General features: G+C 48.7%; 2 protein-coding genes across 2 annotated transcripts in view; one reads left to right on the plus strand and one right to left on the minus strand.

Annotated features, from left to right (window-relative positions):
• The window catches only part of PCID2 (PCI domain containing 2), a 129,106-nt gene that overhangs the window by 43,224 nt on the left and 64,904 nt on the right, over nucleotides 1-20,978 (minus strand). The window lies entirely within an intron of this gene.
• Nucleotides 1-20,978, plus strand: part of CUL4A (cullin 4A) — a 46,330-nt gene that overhangs the window by 18,320 nt on the left and 7,032 nt on the right. The window contains exons 6-18 of the mRNA XM_049647254.1: nucleotides 485-647; nucleotides 1,140-1,229; nucleotides 2,559-2,641; nucleotides 5,607-5,674; nucleotides 7,741-7,859; nucleotides 10,239-10,431; nucleotides 11,683-11,787; nucleotides 12,093-12,203; nucleotides 12,287-12,372; nucleotides 12,788-12,895; nucleotides 19,140-19,253; nucleotides 20,269-20,374; nucleotides 20,534-20,706. Of these exons, the coding sequence (XP_049503211.1) occupies nucleotides 485-647; nucleotides 1,140-1,229; nucleotides 2,559-2,641; nucleotides 5,607-5,674; nucleotides 7,741-7,859; nucleotides 10,239-10,431; nucleotides 11,683-11,787; nucleotides 12,093-12,203; nucleotides 12,287-12,372; nucleotides 12,788-12,895; nucleotides 19,140-19,253; nucleotides 20,269-20,374; nucleotides 20,534-20,706 (1,519 nt within the window). The remainder of the gene's footprint in view (nucleotides 1-484; nucleotides 648-1,139; nucleotides 1,230-2,558; nucleotides 2,642-5,606; nucleotides 5,675-7,740; nucleotides 7,860-10,238; nucleotides 10,432-11,682; nucleotides 11,788-12,092; nucleotides 12,204-12,286; nucleotides 12,373-12,787; nucleotides 12,896-19,139; nucleotides 19,254-20,268; nucleotides 20,375-20,533; nucleotides 20,707-20,978) is intronic.

Genomic DNA, 20,978 nt, shown 5'->3' on the forward strand with positions numbered 1-20,978 from the left:
GTGTCTGCACAACCGCTGAGAGCTGGTTTCCTCCTGAATTCCTCAGCAACAAGCCGAGCGTGTGGTGGCCTCTTCGCAGTGCAGTTTCACACTCCATCCGCCAACGGAGGGGATCGAGTGCTGTCAGAGGAAGAGGTGTATGGCAAGCTCTGGAGAGGGACCAGAGACGGAAAAGGGAAGGATAGGGCCAGCCGGGTGGCGAGTGTGTGATCCCGCCCCAGGAAGAAGGATGTGAGCTGTTCCCAGATTGACGTACTTCTCAGTGATGCCTGACCCACCCCAGGACACAGCCTTGATAAGAAAGCAAATACAAGGCACAGTAGGCTGGCCACAAATGAAAACACAACAAAGGAGTACTTGACAGGTGGATTGAGAGAATTAGCAAATCAACAGTTTGGGCTAACAGGCACAGCATAGCTTGGAGCTTCACCTGGAACTTCTAAAATGAAACTAAAATTTAGTCTTGTTTTTACTGTTTGTACAGGGATATGGGATTGGAGCTTTTTAGAAACCATATCATTAGTGATAAAATGGTTCAGAGTAAAAGTATTGACGGGATTCTGCTATTAATTGAACGAGAAAGAAGTGGTGAAGCCGTGGATCGGAGTTTGTTAAGAAGTCTGCTGAGTATGCTCTCTGACCTTCAGGTAATCTGTCCTGTCCTAAACATTTACCAATAACTCCTACTAGTCTGTGTCTATATCTGTTGAGTTTGCTGTCTGACCTCGGGTAATCTGCCCTGTCCTAAACGCCCCAATACTTCCTGATAGTCTGTACTACTTATACCAAAATAAACTGGTGTATGAAAGATTTAAATGCAAAAAACTAAAATAATAAAAGTGGCTGTTAAAAATGAGCAAGAGGAGTGACTGTCAGGCTAATGCCAGATCAGGAACCACAGAGGAAAGTGCCCTTAGGACACAGACCCAGTGCTCCAAGGCCAGGGCCGTGCCTCCTGCCCAGGCCCTTAAGGAGCCCATGCGCTGGGCCGATCTCCCAGGCCTCTGGAGGAGAGGCACACGGGCAACTCCTTAGGGCCAAGTCACCGCAGCCATGCTCCCTCAAAAGCTTGGATTATCAGCACTTCCAAAGGTAGGTTTCTTTTCTGTAATTGGCCAGTAACTTTTCTCTTTTCTTAGGTATATAAAGATTCATTTGAAGTGAAATTTTTGGAAGAAACTAATTGTTTATATGCTGCAGAAGGCCAGAGATTAATGCAAGAAAGAGAGGTAAGACAAGGAGGTACTTCTGAGTCACCTTATTTCTTTTTAAAGAAGTGCGTTTAAGTTAATTTTTAAAAGTTTGTCTTTCCACATTCACAAACATTTTATAAGAAATCTTCTGAAAGCCACAATCTAGCTGAAATTCTCAGTAACAGGCTTCATTGTTCTTACAGTAAAGACTTAATTTCTTATAACTTAGAAACTGTTTTTTTAAATGTTTATTTTCAAGAGCAAGCACGAGTTGGGGAAGGGCAGAGAGAGAGGAGGACAGAGGATCCAAAATGGGCTCCAGGCTATCAGCACAAAGCCCAACGCGGGGCTTGAACTCCCGAACTGTGAGATCATGACCTGAGCCAAAGTTGGGCACTCGACCGACTGAGCTGCCCAGGCGCCCCTTGACTTAGAAGCTTTTTTATTGCCCTTCCCCTGCCAAGTGAAAAAGCCAGTAAGGTAGCTTCTACATGTAAAGTAACAAGTTAAAACAAGAGGATAAAAGGAAATCTTAACTGTAAAAATGACCCAAGCACACCCCAAATCTTCCATTTGTATGAGGCTTTGGAAAAAATTACCCAAAAGACCACAGGAAAAAACATATAACAGTAGCCATATGAACCCAAAATCTTGGCAAGCAGTTAGAGCAGAGACTGAAGGAAGCTCCTGGGGACCCTCCCCCAAATGTTGATCGTTGTCACGCAGGATGGACTGACCGTTGGTTCTCCATCCCGGTTTTGGAGAGGACACAGGACACATTATGTGCGGTACCCAGCCTTGCTGCCACCACTGGGTCAGAGCGCTAGAGACCGTATTAGGGGGCCCCCTAGGCCGTCAGGTGACAGGAGAAATGCCCTTTGCCTCTGGAGATCTTCTGCATCCGTGCTGTTTGGCCTCCCCAAGTGAACACCCAGTCTGTCGATTAGCTTTTGCTGACCCCACTCGTTTGGGGCCAGGGGATGCTATCAGGCCTGCACCCTCTGACCTGAGTGCTGCTGCTCGCCTGCGCATAGGGCCTCAGTGATGGCAGGGACCCAGGGCCTCGTCCCAGGAGCTTGACAGTGAGCGGGACACAGCAAAGAAGGGCTGCCCTGTCCTCACTCTAGAGGTCACTTTTACTCTCCAGAACTGAGTTTCAGGAAACTCTGTGCTATGTATCCTGCCCACCTTCACGCCCCCGCTCATCTGATACTTGCCTTGAATATATAAGGTGGGTTTTTTTGTTTTTTTAATTTTTCTGTGGACAACAGTGTTTCAGCTTCTTGGGTAACATCAAGAATCTTTGTTACTTAAAAAAAAAATAAAATCTTTGTTACTGACATGTTTAAATGTTGTGTTTGGAAGGTTCCAGAATATCTTAACCACGTAAGTAAGCGTTTAGAGGAGGAAGGAGACCGAGTAATCACGTACCTAGACCACAGCACACAGTGAGTACCATTCATTTACTCAGTTCTCACGGCATGGCCGTAGCCTGCCCTGTTCCTGGCTGTTTATTGAAATAAATGCTGTCTTCTTGGACTCAGCCAGTACTATCAGAGTATCTTTGTTGTTAGCACGTTTTGCTTATGTTATTTGTGATTATCCAGCACCTGTGAGTCACAAGTGCCCTGTTGTGAGTTCTCAGTGAGTTCTCATCCGAAAGGAGTACTTGAGGCTGAGGAACTTGGCATCTTGGGGTTTAGTAACAAGGGATTCTATTTATGTTGATGGAGTATAATTGAGTGTCGGGCACTTTGGGTTGTAAACTTTTTGTTAGATGTGGAATGTAGCTGTAATTTTTATTTATGGTATTAAGTCACATTATTTTTTCTTCTCATCTAATTTTTGTTTTCTCTAAACCTGAAGTTGGTAAGCAGCTAGGGAAAAGTAAAAGAGAAAACTTGTGTGGATGTCTGTTTCTCACCCTGCACGTAACATTTATTCAAGTGAGGAGAGTTAAGAGAAACCAGAGATAGAAGAGACTGAAGGGTAGAAAGTGCAGTGGGGCAGGCAGGATGAGAGGGGCACCGATGTGGCACCTTGAGAATACAGAGAACAGAGGGTCAGGAGAGGAAAGGTGAGCTTGCTTTAGACATTTGAGGGGCCCATGGGGAGCCCCAGGTCTACATAGAAGGATGGTCGTGCTGAAGCCAGGACAGCTGTGTTCCAGGTCCCCTGGGGACCAGGGAGTCACAGGGGCTGGAGGTCGGCAGCAGGGATGCACAGGGAGTATGAGGGAAAATGATGTACCAGTAGGTCACATCAAGGTTGGATAAGAGTCTTCGCTAAGTATCTGCTACATTTTTTTCTGTTGATGTTTTCCATATACTGTGAAGTTCAAGAACTTTAGGGAGAGAGATACATGGTAAATCCTGGCGAACAGCAAGCAAATCACCCGCCCAGTTCAGGATGGAGGGGGCGGGGCACTGGGGCCACTGGGGCCTTCTACCTTATGACCTGTAGGCGTTGGGCACAGCAGTCCTTTTCCTTTTCACACGTGCTCATCCACCCCTGTGCATATGCTAGATTTGAAATTTCTCCCCCCAATTTTAAAAAGTATATTGCTTACAAGTATATGTAAGTTATTTAAGCAAAGGAATAACAGATAAAGGTGGTTCGCCTCTGGGCTCGAGCACAGGTGGATGGAGGGTGCACTGACTGAGGCGGCTCCTGCCGCGCTGGGTGATTCAGATGTCACAAAATAAACAGTTGCCGTCAAGGACAGAAGAGGGAAGCCACGGCTGAGCAAGCCACACTTGCCTTCGCGCTGGGCTCCACATGCCCCTTCCTGCCCCCACGCCCTCAGAGCACAGTAGACGGCATCCTGGACGTGGAGCATGCTTGAGGGCAGCGGGGCACTGCTTTGAGCTGCACCTTGTGACCCGCCTCATGCTGGACACCACAGCCAGGTCACTCGGCCGGCCCTACCCCAGGGACTCTCATCCCTCAGTGTGGGAAGGACCCGCTCTCCTGCTGCTTGGCACAGTCGGTAGATTGTCACTTTGTCACTGTAGATTATAAGGTCGATTCTTGGGCACCTGGGTGCTGAGGCAGCGCGTTCCCCAGGACTGCACCTCTGGGCTCGAGGGGCCTGCAGTTTCTGCCCTGGGCTCTGCTGGGACCTGTCACAGCACCCGGGCTCATGTGGGTGCTGCATGGGCTGTTGGAATGGAAACGGTGATGGAGTCTAGATTGCACGCCGCCTGGAGGCAGTGGTTCCGTGAACACAGGACAAGTCGCTCGGCGAAGCCAGTCATCGGGAAACTGCACATCAAAACCAGTGCCACCTCACGCCTGCCACCGTGGCTTTTGAGTAAAAAAGGCACACAGCACGAAGCCCTGGTGAGGACCAGCAGAAGTCAGAACCGCCGTGCATGGTCAGTAGGAACATGGGCAGCTGCCCAGAAGACGGATCGTTAGCTCCTCAGCTCCCCAGAGTGGTAGACAGAGCTAGGTGTTTTTTCAACACACCAGTTCTACTCCCAAATAGATAAGTAAAAACATCCGCAAGACTTGCTTGCAAATATTCAGGCAGCGTTACTCAGTAGTCAACAAGGAGAAACCACCCGCTGCCCCCTGGTGACGTGCCGCCGCTGAAGCTGTTTGGACAGGTGCACTACTGACCCTCCCTGCTGTCAGCCCCTGACCTCTGACCTCCGCCCCCACCTCCCGTCATCGTGCTGCCCCTCCTGGAGGCAGACCCTCACCTCTCAGTGGGCACAGTCCCTGACCTCTGCTCTCTCGCAAGGGGGGTATGTGCTTTCTCTGGGGTCGCTGTTAGGTTTAAGGTGGGCCATTGTAAAGTTCTTTATGAAGCAAAGACTTGAGAAGATACCCGAAATTAATAATCCTGGGACTAAAGCACATGTCTGATTAAGAAAAACTAAAACGACATGAACTATGGAATATGTACTCAGGAAGGACAGTTGTGCATGTCCCCATGACTGTGGCAGTCACACTTGGCGATGTTTCAGAGTTTCAAATATTCTGTTCGATGTGACACTTCCGTAGTATGGGCCTCACAGAGGAGCTTCCTTGATAAGTGGTGATGGGAGGGGGCAGGCCTATCCACGTAGAGGTTGTGGGGCCTGGAGCAGGGGCGGCCACGGAGTGGGGGACGGGGCCAGTGTGCCTTGAATCCAAAAGGCAAAGCTTTGTTTTGACAATTGCCAGCCAGGCATTGGGGTGCAGGGCACTTGACTGTCTGCTGGTGTCTCCTTTTCCCTGGACCCCTGGTCTCTGTTGTCCAGTAAGATTGTCTTTAGAAAGATTTCAGAGTCCTCATGGACAGCAGGGAGATGGCTGTTCTGATTAACTCCGTGTCAGGTGTGTAGACAATAAATGCCCCATCTTTACAGGTGATCAAAGTCTCTCCATCAATTGCTTACACCTTGTCTTTTTGCCTCATAATAGGAAACCACTGATTGCTTGTGTGGAGAAACAGCTGTTAGGAGAACATTTGACAGCAATTCTGCAGAAAGGTAGATTTTCCTAACTTTTGTGTCAAGTTACCCTGCATGGTCGCCCTTGACATTTTAAGGAAGTGAGTGAAACGGCGTAAATACCAGCTTAAGGACATCCATTGATGAGACAGTCACTAAAAATCATTGGCAATAACGAGCATGTTAGCCCTGGAAACACCGGGAAAGGCGTCTGGTAGAAATCAAAAAATCACAGGACATGCTGTTCTCAGCTGAAGCCGCTGAGAAACCCCCTGGGCCACAGACAGCTTGCAGCTGGGTCCTTGTGCGGTGCCTACGGGCGCTGGCAGGCACAGAGCTCCCAAGGGTGCAGGCTGGTCGCACGGGCTGCGCGGCTGTGGTGGGGCTTCCTCCCCACGCACCCCAAGAGGCTGAACGCCACGTGAACTGCCAGGTGGCTGGGGACTTCGGCCAGAGTCCCGAGTATGCCGGACAAACCCTCCGCTGGCAGAGGGAGGGCGCAGCACTGCTGACTGGGCAGCGTGCCCTCTTGTGCCACATCCCTGGTGCTGCTCGTCAGGCCCTGGTAAGGGTGGTTCCAGCAGCTACCGTGTGTCCCGGAGGAGCGTCCCGCCTGCCCTCTGTGTCTGTGTCCTTCACAGTGTGCTTAGTTCTCTGGGGTTCAGAGCGCACGGTCTCCCCCTCTTCAGTCCTTCACGGTACTTTGTATAACTATTAGGTGTGTAATGTTACCATTTGAAAGTCATGATGGAGCTACAGGATTTATTTCAAGATGTTGGAGACCTTAAAGCTTAATTATGGGGAGGCCCAGAATTATGGACGTAAATTATAAATTATAAGAAAAATAAATAGCCAAATATATTCTGATTTGGACTCTGCCAGGTGGTAGTATTATCTGTAATGAGACACCTGAGCATAGGGTCTCCACGGAAACCAGAACAAAGCCAGGAGGGGAGAGCTGGCATTACTGAGTGCCGGTATCTTCTAGGCCCAGGAACTGCCCCCCCCCCCCGTGAGGTCATGACCCCATCATACAAGTAAGGAAAGCGGCTCCGAACAGCCTGACACAGGTGCCTCCAAGCACAGCCCCTAAGCCAAGGTCCAGGTGCAGATCTGGATCTCTGTCCTTCTGCACTGGGAATCATTCACACGGACGAGGTCTGGATTTACTGTCCATCTAAAGCAAGTGTGTTCAAACCCCATACTAGGTATTTTCTGAAAGGAGTCTTAGGATGAATGACTTTAAGTAAATAGTAGAAATTTGCATAAAGTCTTCCAAGAACATGGCAAATTATGTACAAGCTTAATCTAAATTTTATTAAGAGACATTTGAAAACTGAGAAGCTGTAGTTTTTGAGTTCTTGAAGAAAGACATTTAGGGTTTCAGGAGGATAAATTATAAAAAATTATTTGCAAAAAAAATTATTTGCATCACTAGGTCAGAATGTAATTCGGAGAAATAAACATTCAGAGCCCTTGCTAAAGATGTGTGATTCTGGCCCCAGGACGCACCTGTGTGCACCTGTTTCCCTCCTTTGATGTGTGGACACTGTGCCCACGTGACAGAAGAACCTGAGACTTGAGTCACATGGCTCACACCTCCCCACGCCTGGCCTCGCAGCCTCTGCGGGGCTGTCACAAAGCAGACATCTTAGACAGTTTTCTCTTCCTGATTTCCGTACTGTTTTAGAAAGGCTTCGTAAAAATCTAAATACCTAAAACAGGAAAACCCCTGAAAGTGCTATGTTAAATAACTTCAGAATCCCCAACGGACAGCAGACGCTTCTCTCCCACGGCTTATCGCATAAGTGGATAGAGTGGATGACCTGACAGGTTAGACTCGGGCCCCCAGATCTGCTCTCTGAGTGATGATAGTGAGAGGTGCCCAGGGACGCTGCCCTGGCTGCTGTGTTAGTGGGACCGGGGCTCTGGCGACCTGAATTGAGCAGCACGGCCGCTAGCGTCCTCTGGCGGTGGGTCCTGGCCAACGGGGCCGCGTAGGACTGTTTCTCACCCACGGAGGACAGGGGTCGACCCCACACTTGTGAGGCGCCCGTTCACACATGGACCCCCGAGCCGCGCTAACGCTCGCTGTGCCGTCGCAGGGCTCGACCAGCTGCTGGACGAGAACCGAGTGCCCGACCTCACCCAGATGTACCAGCTGTTCAGCCGCGTGAAGGGTGGGCAGCAGGTCCTGCTGCAGCACTGGAGCGAGTACATCAAGGTGCGTGGGGCTGTCGTGATGCGCGGTGACCGCGCCTGTGGATGGCAGCGTCCTGTCTCCCGGCCGTGTGGCTCCCCACATGGGGAGGGGCTCTTCTCGAGGCAGGGGCTCGGGTGGACAGCAGTCTCGCGTTTCCTCCCCAATGAGGCAAACCTTTTCTGAAAGATGGCCCCGCCCGTGAGCACTCCACAGCCAGACGTCATTAAAGGCTGCCATCGGTCACCTGCCTGGGCTCCGGTGCCACGTACAGCCACAACTTTCAAAAATTCGCATTTCTGTGCATCTGATTTTTAAACACCTCATGCCTTTGCTCATCGACCGTGAGAATGGTTACACGTTTTGGTGTATCCATTTGGTGGCATGTGTGCTGCCACGTCTCCCACCATCCAGATCCGTTATTGTCACAGTGCTGTGATGTTTCTGTGACGCGTCTGTATACGGTCATGGGAAGGCAGCAGCAGGGCCCTCATGCTGACGGAGGGGGTGGGAGCACACAAGGCTGTGCCGGTGACAAGTCGGGGGAACAGCATACTCGGGGGGGGGGGGGGGGGGGGGGGCAGCCTGGAGAAGCTGGATGCAGTGTGCCAGTGCCAGGATCCTGGTGGTGATACCATTCTGCAGCTTTGCCCGATAGTGCCATCAGGAGGAGCTGAGCCAAGTGTAGGAGGGATCTCTGTTCTTTCCGCTGCACGTGAATCTGTAGTGATCACAGAAAGTTCAGTTATATAGAAAGGATGATGGAAAGCTTGCACGCATGCTGTATGGAATAATCAGTCCTAAGATTGCTTATCTGCCTCCACGTGGGAAGCTCATGCCCGCAGGCACAACCCCCTGATACTTTGTACACAACAACATGGAGCTGGACGTGGCTACCAACTCACGCCAGCAACAGAGCTGTATGTTCCAAAAAGATTGGAGAACGAGGGCTTTGCTGACGAGTAGCCCTAGGAGCAGGAACGTGTGCTGAACGCGAGAGCTCCCCTGTACACATGCAGTCCAGGTCTTAGAGATCAGTGGTGTGACCGCTGTTCCTGAGTGTCTGTCAGCGACATGCAGTCACACTGACAGGAATGGAGATTATGTTCGACACTGTGTCGTTATCACAGTGAAGCTGATCCCTGGCAGCGTGTGTGTGTTATTTTTAAATGCACTCAGTACAAAAGTGTACGGAGGAAAATCCCTTCCACCCCGGCTGGGCATACCGTGTCCCTCTCCAGAAGGGATCGCTGCCAGTTTCATTTGTACCATTTCGCCAGTAATCTGCCTTCACTTATGTATAGGATACGTAAGTATGTGTACATATGCTATTAAGACCAGTTTTCCCAAAGTACATATCTGAAAAGACGAAATTGGACTGAGGGAATTTTGAAGATCTTACTGGCTTTATTTGGTACCATCCAGCCGATAGAAAGGAGCCTTGGGGAGCTATGTGATAGGGAAGCCTTTTATAGACAGGATGGGGCAGGACCAGGAAGTTATCCTGGCAAAGACTGATTGCTTGTGGCAAGGTCACCTTCCTGAGGGGATGACAGGGAACCGTCTGGCAGATGACGTCACTAGTGTTGACAAGCCTAGTGATTGAGTGCTTGAAGACTCTGTTCCTCGGAGGGACCAAAACCTCAGTTAGGTCAGGTGTTAAGCCCTGGTTTGCTGACGTGATGCTTAGCACAGTGACTCCATTTGGGGCCTGCTGTCTCTGTCCCTTCTCTAAACACATCAAATAGTATAATTGTATCTACCAAAGTTTATATCATCAAACAGCTAACTATTATTGTCACATAATAGACTTCTAGTGATGTTTAATATAGCATTTTTCAATTAAAAATGCAGCCTAAAACTGGGCTTTGGTTAGCAGTGGAAGAAAAAGGAAACTCTAGTCAAGAAGTCCAAGTAGGTGTGTTGGGTTAATGGGAACGTCTGAGAAATTTGTAAGTGAAAGTTTTCAGGTTTTTTTTAAATGTTAATTTATTTTGGGCAGGGGGTGGGGGTTGGTTGGGGAGGGCAGAGGGAGAGAGAGAATCTCCACGGAGCCCGATATGGGGCTTGAACTCACGAACTGTGAGATCATGACCTGAGCTGAGATCAAGAGTTGGATGCTCAACTGACTGAGCCACCCAGGCGCCCCAGTAAAAGTTTATTTTTGTTTTTGTTTTTAAGCAGTGGACATTTTCCCACTAATTCACAAATTCTTTCAAAAGCAGAATTCAAACACTGAAGCGTTAATTGTATATTCACTTAACTTCTTGAACGTACACTGAATTTGTGGAACTTTTGAAACGATTTAGTATTTAACACCAACGGTGATTATTAAAGTCTCAGGAGAACATAACATGTATGGTGCCGTTACCTGCCACTGATGCGGTGTGTGTGTTCTTGTAGACTTTCGGGACAACAATTGTCATCAATCCTGAGAAAGACAAAGATATGGTACAGGACCTGCTGGATTTTAAGGACCGAGTGGACCACGTGATAGAAGCATGCTTCCAGAGGAACGAGAAGTTCATCAACTTGATGAAGGAGTCCTTTGAGACGTTTATCAATAAGAGGCCGAATAAGCCCGCAGAACTGATAGGTAGAAAACGTATTTCCAGACGTTGTTTTAATATGGGAAAAGAAAGCAGAACTTAAGCAAAACCTTTCCCCGGAATCTTTAAGCTCCCCTTGGGGAGGGTGGAGAAGGGTTGTGTGTATACGTATCGTGTGTGTAGAAGCACACACGGCACTTATAAGGGAGAACGGAGCAGTGATTTTGTCAAGTGGCAGCTTGATGTCACAGAAGAAGGAAGAGAGAGTACAGATGTGCTTCTGGTTCTGTCTGGAGCACGGCCGCTGATCTGCGCTCTGGGATCGGAAGAAGAGGGTTTGCTATATACGAGTGCCTCGGCGTTACGAGGGTGACGTGACCAATTAGCGTGGAGACGTTCGTGTGTCCCTGTCTTCGCGTTATCTCACCAGCATTAAAATAGGGTAAAATTGGATATGGTCTTAAAAGATCACGTTTTAAGATGAAGCAGTTTTTAAATTATCACTTTATACAATTATGTCGTGATAATAGCAAAGCATATTTCGGGATTCATAGACTCACTAGTCAATGGAAGTTTTTAGGCAAAGGGCAAAGAAAGATGTAGTAAGTACAGTGATTCAGCGTTGAACTTCCTACTGTTGAGGGTATGTGATGGGGACGTGGGGTTCATTGTGCAGTTTCTACCTCTGTGTATGTTCAGAGGATTTCATAATGAAAAAATTGTGAAGGGAAAAAACTAATAAAAGCAGCGACGAAAGGGGCACCTGGCTGGCTCAGCCAGTGGAGCGTGCGACTCTTAATCTTGGTGTTGTGGGTTCAAGGCCCACATTAGTGTAGAGATTACTTAGAAAAAATTAAATCTTTAAAAAAGAAAAAGTCAGCAACCAAACAAAAAATTCACAAGGCAGTTTAGCTTGGCCTTCATACCACTTTCTGGATTGTGGTTTCTCCAGAGGTGGGTATTGAACTCCTGGAGTGTGGGCTTCTGGAAGGCATGGCCAATCTGTGGTCTCAGGTACGAGAGGCCTGTGTTCAGGGATGCTACATCTGGAAGGTGGGGCCCTCCCGTTGCTGGAGCAGCGGTATAATTATTTATCTCCCATGACTTGAAAATACTTGTCATAGAAAATTCACATGATCTGCCTTTTGTCATAAAATAATATTTTTTTGGAAAGGTTCTAGAGTGTTGCTGTCTACTTTTTGCTTGTAGAAATTAAAGATGCTCTTTTTTTCTATTTAGGAAATGTATTATATAAGAAATACTTGTTTTTTAAATACTGTAAACTTTTACTCTCACAGCAAAACATGTTGATTCAAAATTGAGAGCGGGTAATAAAGAAGCAACAGACGAGGAGCTGGAGAGGATTCTCGACAAGGTCATGATAATATTCAGGTTCATTCACGGTGAGACACACTCTACGCTGTTCCTATTAACACTGAGCAGGGAGAGACGAGACGGTCAACACGTCTGTACATGGGCCCCCTCTTTTCCTTGAGACAGACAGAAACACTCCCGCTTCCGTGTCAGCACGGGGAATGGAGGGGTGGGCGCCCATCGATGGCAGCGCGGGTGTCCTCCTATGGGGGCATCCCGCACAGGCCCCTGCCGAGCTCCCTGCGGCACAGCCGCCACTGGAGTCTCAGCCGGAGTGAGCAAGTGCGCGTTAATAGTCCAGCGTCTCACGCCATTTTCATTTGCTTATAAACAGGGAAAGATGTCTTCGAAGCATTTTATAAAAAAGATTTGGCAAAAAGACTCCTTGTTGGAAAAAGCGCCTCAGTAGATGCTGAAAAATCTATGTTGTCCAAACTAAAGCACGGTAAGCGTGTGGGCCCCGGGGTGTACCCTTCCCTGCGCTGGGCCTCGTCCCTGGGGGTGCTCACGCCTCCGCTTGTGTCCCAGAGTGCGGCGCAGCATTCACCAGCAAGCTGGAAGGCATGTTCAAGGACATGGAGCTGTCCAAGGACATCATGGTGCAGTTCAAGCAGGCAAGCTCTGTTTGTTTCACGTGGGACAGCCGAACAGGAGCCACCCCGCTTTAAGTTGTGTTGGGGGGGGTGTCAGCCAAGGGAAAACCCTCCGCCTTGAGAATCATACATGTCCACATGTCCAAATAACTGAAATTCAAAATGAAAAAGAAAAGTAATCCCTAAAAATGTTTAAAAATTTTTGATTTAAAGAGGTGTGCTAGTGTCCTGTATTGGTAACATAACCAAGAAAGAAAAAATATCCCAAATGACTTTGGAACATGTTGCATGGCTTCAGTGGGATGTGTTCTTGGGACTAGGTGCAAACACATGTTGAACTGTGGTTTGAAAATTACACTGTTTACTCTTTTACGAACTAGTTATTTTTGATGACATTCTGCAGTAACTGTTTCCTCTTGGTTTTCTTTGTCTTTAGTATATGCAGAATCAGAGTGACCCAGGTTCTATAGATCTAACCGTGAACATACTTACGATGGGGTACTGGCCAACATACACACCTATGGAAGTGCATTTGACTCCAGAAGTAAGTGTTTCAAAGAGTGTTTGCCTTTTATTTTTCATATATCAGTGTTGCCAAAGTACCGTGGACTGCTTTGGGGTTTTTTTGTTTTTAATGTTTATTTTTGAGAGAGAGAGAGCGCAAGCAAGGGAGGGGCAGAGAGAAAGGAAGACACAGAATCTGAAGCAGGCTCCAGACTCTGAGCTGTCAGCACAGGGCTCAAACTCACAAACCGTGAGATCATGACCCGAGCCAAAGCCAAGAGGTGGATGCTTAACCAACTGAGCCACCCAGTCACCATGCAGTAAATTTTAAAAAGTATTTGGGGAAAGGGCACATGGGTGGCTCAGTCAGTTAAGTGTCCAACTTTCAGCTCAGGTCATGATCTCATGGTTCATGGCCTCTGTGCTGACAGCTCAGAGCCTGGAGCCTGTTTCAGATTCTGTGTCTCCCCCACTGTCTTCTCTGTCCTTCCCCTACTCATGCTCTATGTCTCTCTCCCAAAAATAAACATCAAAAAAATAAAAAAGATAAAAGTGTCTGGGGAATAGTTATGGAAACCAAATACATTAAGTGTTTTATTTATTTTTGAGAGAGTGTGTGTGCGCGTGTGCGTAAGTGGGTAAGGGGCAGAGAGAGGGGGACAGAGGATCTAAAGTGGGCTCCCCGCCGACAGCAGAGAGCCCAGTGTGAGGTTCGAACTCAGACCTCGAGATCATGACCTGAGCCAAAGTTGATGCTTAACTGACTGAGCCCCCCAGGCACTTGCCCTGTGGACTTCTTACACATATACCATGCACAGAGATGCTACCTGTCACGGAGTATTTAACGAGAGGTTTTTTTAAATCACAGAAGTAAAACTGCAGGGTCCTCATAGCCTCTGGAAAACAGCATTTCACCATGACGGCCTGTGTCCCCTGGCTGGTTTGGGGTGGAGCCGGGAAGAAAACAGCAGGGACAAGGGCCTTCTGGAAAGGACCAAGAAAGGCACCTGGGAGCCCAGGCTGGAGACAGCCTGTCGTGAGGCTGTTTGTTCCGTTTCCAAGACTCTCTGTTTCAGGGTTTTCTTCTGTTTCTGACTCTGCTGGTTGGTCTTTGTGGTTGTCTCCTTTTTGTGTTGTTTTAACTGGTTATTGAAGTACAGTTGATGCACCGTGATACTTGTCTTCTCCTGTGGGCCCTCCACCTCTACTCTAGACGCTAATGTTCCCAGAGCCTGTCAGCTCCCTTCTCAGCCCACACAGGCCCTCAGCCTCCAGCCTGTGAGTCCGTGGTCCTGAGCACATATGCACCAACGTCCCCAGGCTCAGACGCCCCAGATTGCTGCGGTCCCCTCCTCCCTCCCCAAGCAACTGCTGTCTGCAGGTGCCACAGCTGTGTCCTGAGCTGCCTGCGGGCTCTATGCCCCTCAGTTCCCACGTTCTCCAGGGCTTCTGTGCCCCCCTCCAGAAAACCTCACTCCAGAAAACCACCTCCAGAAAGTGAGCCACCTCCAGAAAACCTCACTCCACCCCCATCCGTCCTCAGCATTTGACTGCTGGTTAAGACTTCCCTCCCCAGACGCTTTCTCCAGAAAACCCTCCGTCGCCTCCTCACCCCGCTCACTGGGCCAGGCAGGTCCATCCTGGGTGTGTCTCTTGTGGCACTTTGAGTTTGTTTGCTTCTTATTTTGAGGTGATTCAGACTTACAGAGACTTTGCGAGAATAGTTCAAAGCATTCCCAGAACGTGTTGCCTGTGTTTTCAGCACTGACACTTGAGAGGCTACATCATACCTCCTGCACCTAGTACTTCAGTGGGTACCTCCCAGAGACGCTCTCGAGTCAATTACTGCCGTAACAGTTTTATCCCAGGGGGAGGGAGCCCTCTCTGCTTTTGTCCAGACACCATCCAGGCCCCACACCACAGTTACCCTGTTCCCCTTCCCCGTATCACCTACACCAGCCTCTTCTTTCTTAACGTTCACACATCCCAAAACTGCACACCAGTTTTCATGAATTATGTCCACTGGGCTCATCCAGCAAGGGTCCCACACAATTTGCTCAGCCAACAGCACATCAGGAGGTACCTGCTGTCTGTTTGCCCCCGTCTGTTGGTGTCCCATGTTGTCGTTGGTTAAAGCTTTAGCTGGCTTCTCTGTGTGGTTAGTGTTTCTCCTGTTGTACTTTTGAAGTAATCTGTGGGAAGGTACGTGGACGTGGTGTGGACCTCCTCTCCCCCACCAGATTCTCCTGCTGGGCGATCTCTGCTCAGATCCACTTTCGCCTTGGTCAACAGTGACCGTCTCTGTCCTCCTCTGGACAGACTCGCGGACTCCTGGTTGCTTGCTCCGATGCCCCTGTTGTCTGCCATCCAGCTGCTGGAGCCCCTGTCAGCTCCTCTGTCCTTGTACTGGCCCTCGTGGTTTCCTGGTACTTTTTTGTTGTCTAGCAAGAGATGTTGAAGGCTTACTGTACTGGCCTTTGTAAAAATACACCCACAGTGTAAACACAGGGGAGGAAGCCATGGGGGAAGCGGACTGCAGCTCACCATTTCAAGCCGTACAGCTGAGCAGCACCTGCGTCCAGTGCAGAACTTCGTCATTGTGGCAAACAGAACCCTGCCCCCGTGGAGTTGAGCGTTCACTCCTGCTCCAGTGTCCAAGCCTGGGCACCTGCTGGCCCGCTAACGAGGGACTTGCCCACTCTGGGTTCTAACATAACTGCAGTCACACTTGGTGGCCTTCCGTGTCTGACCTCTTCCACTCACCGTGCGGGTTCCACGACGTGTAGCCCACATCGTGCTTCCTTTATGAGGCTGAATGATGTTCCACTGTGTGTGTGGACCAAGTTCTGTCCCTCCGGCCAGCTGGCTGGCCACGGACACTTGAAAGGTGCGTTTACCTTTCGGCCACTGTGAATAACGCTGCCGTGAGCACAAGCGTGCAGAAATCTGTGTCCCGGTTTTCAGAGCCTCTGGTACACACCCAGGAGTGGAGATGCGGGTGAGAAGCTGGTTTTCCACTGCAGCTGCAGCCTGTTACATTTCCATCAGCAACACGGCTTCCAGTTTCCTCATATCCTCCTCAGTATTTGTTATTCTGGTTTTTGATCGGAGCCATCTTCGTGGGTATGAATTGGTATCTCGTTTTGGTTAGATTTGCTTTTCCCCAATGAATGATGATTTTGTCGAGCATCTTTTCGTGTGCCTATTGGCCACCGTAGCTCTTCTGTGAAGAACTTTCTATGCAAGTCCTTTGCCCATTTTTTACTTGTGTTATCTGTTGCTAAATTTTAAGAGTTCTGTGTATATTCTGGGCACTAGATCCTTATCAGATATGTGATTGGCAAATATCTTCTCCCATTCTGTGAGATATCTTTTTACTCTTTTGATAGTGTTCTTTGCATAAAATTTTAGAGTTTTTGTAAAGTCCAGTATGTTTTCTGTTGTTACTTTTGTTGTCGTATCTAAGAACTGTTGCCACATCCAAGGTCTTGAAAATTTACTTCTGTTTTCTGCTAAGAGTTTTATCGATACTCTTACATGTGGGTGGGTCTCTGTTCCATTTTGAGCCTGGGATTGTAATTGGCACATAATAAGCACCCAGTGTTAGCTGCTGTCCTCTTACCATGATGATTATGGCCACTTCTAGGAGTTAATCGCAAGGAAAAAGTTTTTAGGAAGTTCATCACCTTATTAGCTAGCTTTTATTGGTTGAATGTCATATGGCACCAAGTATGTTTTCTTTTTTTGCAAATTATTTGTTAAGTTGACTTCACACCCCCGGTGCAGAGCCCAACATGGGGCTTGAACTCATGACCCTGAGATCAAGAGTTGGATGCTTAACCCACTGAGCCACCCAGGCACTTCTAGATATGTTTTCTGAGAGAGTCGTTGTCTTTTGGATATATACTACAATACTTAGAAATGAAATGATAATTGTGCCTGGGATCTGATGTGGTTGAATGTGGGTGTGGGTGATAGTTCTGAAGTGTGAGGATGGGGTTGCTGGGCAGATGCAAGGCCGACGGGCATCCTGACCAAAGGCACCGCTTGGACAGAGCGCAGAGGAGCTGACAGATGCCCCAGGCAGGGAGAGCGGGCCTTCGCTCCCTCGCACCTGCGGATGCCCTGAGCTCTCTGTCCAGAGGGGGACAGTCACAAGTTGCTATGAATGCCCTCAGAGCCAAGAGCAGTTGGAGAAGGCCTCTGTGAGGAAGGGGCTCTAAAGATGACCAGGGGGTTACTGAGGGGTGTCCCTAGGCGGAAGCCTGAGGGTAGACAGCACAGCGTACTCGTCCAGTGGGGGAAGCACAGGACAGGCCAGTGCAATCAGTGGTTCTGGAGGACAGGACCTTGGCAAGGCTTGGAAGGGTTTTACTCTTTATTTTTATTTCTTTTTAATGTTTGTTCACTTCAGAGAAAGAGCATGTGAGCTGGGGAGGCGGAGAGAGAGGGGGACAGAAGATCTGAAGTGGGTTTAGTGCTGACAGCAGAGAGCCAACGTGGGACTTAAACTCATGAGCCCTGAGATCATGACCTGAACCAAAGTCAGACGTTTAACTGAGTCACCCAGGAGCCTCAGAATCTTTTTTTTTTTTTTAGTTTATTTTTTGAGGGCGGGGGGAGCATGCACACATGGTTGGGCGTAAGCAGAGAAGGGGCAGAGGAAGAGAGAGAGAGAGAGAGAGAGAGAGAGAGAGAGAGAATTCTAAGCGGGCTCTACCCTATCAGCGTGTGGGTTTGAACTCACAAACCGTGAGATCATGACCTGAGCCAAAATCAGGAGTCAGGCACTTAACCGATTGAGCCACCCAGGCGCCCCAAGAGTTTGACTCTTTATCCTAAGAACTTGGAAGCAGCCAAGGATGCTGACAGGGCAGTGAGCAGAGTGCAGACTATCTGGCACACAGGACCCTGAGGGCGCCCATGTGTCCGGGGTGGAAGGTAGACACACCAAGGAGACCTTGGAAGGAAAGGACATGAGACAAAGACACGGGGGTCTAAGCCATTAGTCACCGAGGGCAGGGAAGCCGCCTCTCACAAAGCTATTTCTCTGATCGAAGCCTGATAAGAAGAACCCATTGGATTTGGCAGCACAGACCATTGGCTATCCTGGCTGCAGAGCAGTGAGAATGTCGAGGGAACCAAGCAAAGAAAGTGAGAGGGAGTGCGTGGGACACCAGAAAATGCACCCTGAAACACTGTCAGACAGCAGAACCCGTCTGTAACTAAGCAGGAGGCCAGGGGTGGGGAGGGCTGGACACCGGGAGAAGGAGGAGGGGCTTCAAAGGAGTGAGACCACAGCAGTAAAGAACTGTGAGAGGGATGCCTGGGGGGGGGCTCAGTCAGTTGAGTGTCCAACTCTTGACTTCGGCTCAGGTCATCATCTCAGGGTTCATGAGTTCGAGCCCCGCGTTGAGCTCTATGCTGACAGCTCGGAGCCTGCTTGGGATTCTCTTGCTCTCTCTCTGCCCCTCCCCTGCTTGCTAGAGCACTCTCTCTCTTCTCTCTCTCAAAAATAAATAAACTTGAAAAAAAAGAACCACGAGGGGCGCCTGGGTGGTTCAGTCGATTGGGTACCTGACTTCAGCTCAGGTCATGATCTCATGGTTCATGGATTTGAGCCCCGCATTGGGCTCTGTGCTGACAGCTTGGAGCCTGGAGCCTGCTTCAGATTCTGTGTCTCCCTCTCTCTGCCCTCCCCCCACTTGTGCTCTTTCTGTCTCTAAAATAAATAAACATCAAAAAAAATTAAAAAAAAAAAAAAAAAAGAAGAAGAACCACAAGAAAGTTTAGAAGGTAGGAGAAATCCTCCCAGAAAGTAACGATGGAAACAGTGGCACGTCATGCCTCCTAGACAAGACTGTCTCCGGTGCTTTCCAGTGCCCTCCCAGCCTCACCACAGCCTGCTTCCCAGCACCCTCCCAGCCTCACCACAACCTGGCAGGACACAGCTGGGCCTGCAGACGGTCTCTGTGGTCTTGACTGCATGTGCCACTGGCCAGGGGAGCCACAGCGTGGGCTGTGGAGACTGAGGAACACAACCTGTCTGTGCATTAAGTACCACTTGAAGCAACACCCATGTGGGAAGCAGACCCCAGTGTGCCAGAGTGGCAGACATTTGCATAGGTAACAGAATAATCCAAAGAAACACTGTCAAAATACAGAACTGATCTTTTCATTCAGCTGTGAAAAATTTTGAAAGCTTTGTAAATTAAGCAGTATGTGGTTCTTTGGATGTGTGGTGTTTAGCATAATTAAACTTATTGTTTTCCTGTGCTTGGCAGATGGTTAAACTTCAGGAAATATTTAAGACATTCTATCTTGGAAAGCACAGTGGTCGAAAACTTCAGTGGCAAACCACGTTGGGCCATGCTGTTTTAAAAGCAGAGTTTAAAGAAGTAAGTTCTTTGTCTGTTTCATAGACAAATAACATATAAATATGTTAATAGAATATTTTCAATTGTGGTTGATCTTTGGTAACAAACAAAGGAAAAGGTCATTCAGCATAACTCCGTACTGCCTTTTCTTGGTCAACGATAATAAACAGCTGAAGGATTAATATTCCAATCAATAAAGTCAATAAAAATAGAAAGCATTTACCTAGCTGAAAAAAGAGCAAAGGAGTGCTCGCTTCAACAGCACATGTGCTAGAATAGGAATGATACAGAAATCAGCGCAGCGACCCGGAATGTGTGAAGCTTCCAGGTTTAAAAAAAGAAGAAAGCAAAGGATGTGAAGAGGCAACTCATAAAAGCAAGACTAAGAAATCAAATTCATTGAAAACCTGCTCTATTTTTCTGCCAAACATTTGCAAATTACAGTCCAGTGAAATGCCACATTTCGAGTACTGATTGGTCAAGGCTAAAACCTGGAGGAACAGCGCCATACAGAGCATGCTTTGGTCTCACGTCTCCCGCCTCCAAAGTCACAGGCTTTGTTACAGTGGTGCCAGTTCCAGAAATTCATCATAATAAGACGTTTTCACAGAGCAGTGAATAAGCCCGTTTGTCGCGGTGCTATTGCTAAAAGAGACGTTATACAAGAGGAAAGTGCAGACGGTGTTTTGATACCAGAAAGAAGCAGGTCACAAAACAATGCCTTCATGTTCCTGTTTAACTTCAGCTTTGTAAATAAGATTCAGTTGTATATACCAAGCAAAAAATTTACAGAATGACTACTTTGCTAGCTGTTACCATGCACTAGGCACCGTATCCTATAAATCCTATGTGCATGGATACTACGTATGTAAATTGCATGTATCCTCTCCTGCCTCTGCAGACCGGGTGGGGCAGCCATGCTTCCCCACCTCCACCCAGAGAGGCTGGTCCTGGGGGTGAAGCCCTCTAGAGCCTAGCCGCTTTCCTGCACACAGAGCTCACAGGTTTACACGGGGTGCGTCCCATGCTCTTTCAGGGGAAGAAGGAGTTCCAGGTGTCCCTGTTCCAGACACTGGTGCTTCTCATGTTCAACGAAGGGGACGGATTCAGCTTTGAAGAAATAAAAATGGCCACAGGGATAGGTAAGAGTCCTCGCTCCGTGACTGTGTGGCCTCCGCGTGTCCTTGTTGTTAGAGATCAGCCCAGTCTCTGCCCGTCACATGTGAGTGTGGGGTGTCTTTCACCATTGTCACGTGTCCTCATTTCGGTGCTAGTCTGTGCCCGATTCTCTCCCCGCCCAGAGGATGGTGAGCTGCGAAGAACGTTGCAGTCCCTGGCCTGCGGCAAAGCACGAGTTCTGGTTAAGAGTCCCAAAGGGAAGGAGGTGGAAGACGGGGACACATTCATGTTCAACGGGGAGTTCAAGCACAAACTGTTTCGAATAAAGATCAACCAGATCCAGATGAAGGAAACCGTACGTATAAGCTTTCTTGTGTCACTCACTGGGTACTTACCAAGGACTCATTCGTTTGTACAGTCAATTCCTAAGTCTTGTAAGAGCACTTTAACGTGGGAGGGGTGGTGAGGTGGTGGCTGTCACAGGCCCACTGGAGTGTTTGTAGCAGCGAAGACATTCTCAAGTGTCTCATGTCCAGGGCAGGTCCTGGACCACCGCCCTCAGGCCCTTCCGAACAAGGGAGCCCTTGCAGCCTGAAGTGCTGCCACGCGGGGGGGGGGGGGGGGGGG

The sequence above is a fragment of the Panthera uncia genome (assembly GCF_023721935.1).
Source record: "Panthera uncia isolate 11264 chromosome A1 unlocalized genomic scaffold, Puncia_PCG_1.0 HiC_scaffold_16, whole genome shotgun sequence".
Taxonomy (NCBI): Eukaryota; Metazoa; Chordata; class Mammalia; order Carnivora; family Felidae; genus Panthera; species Panthera uncia.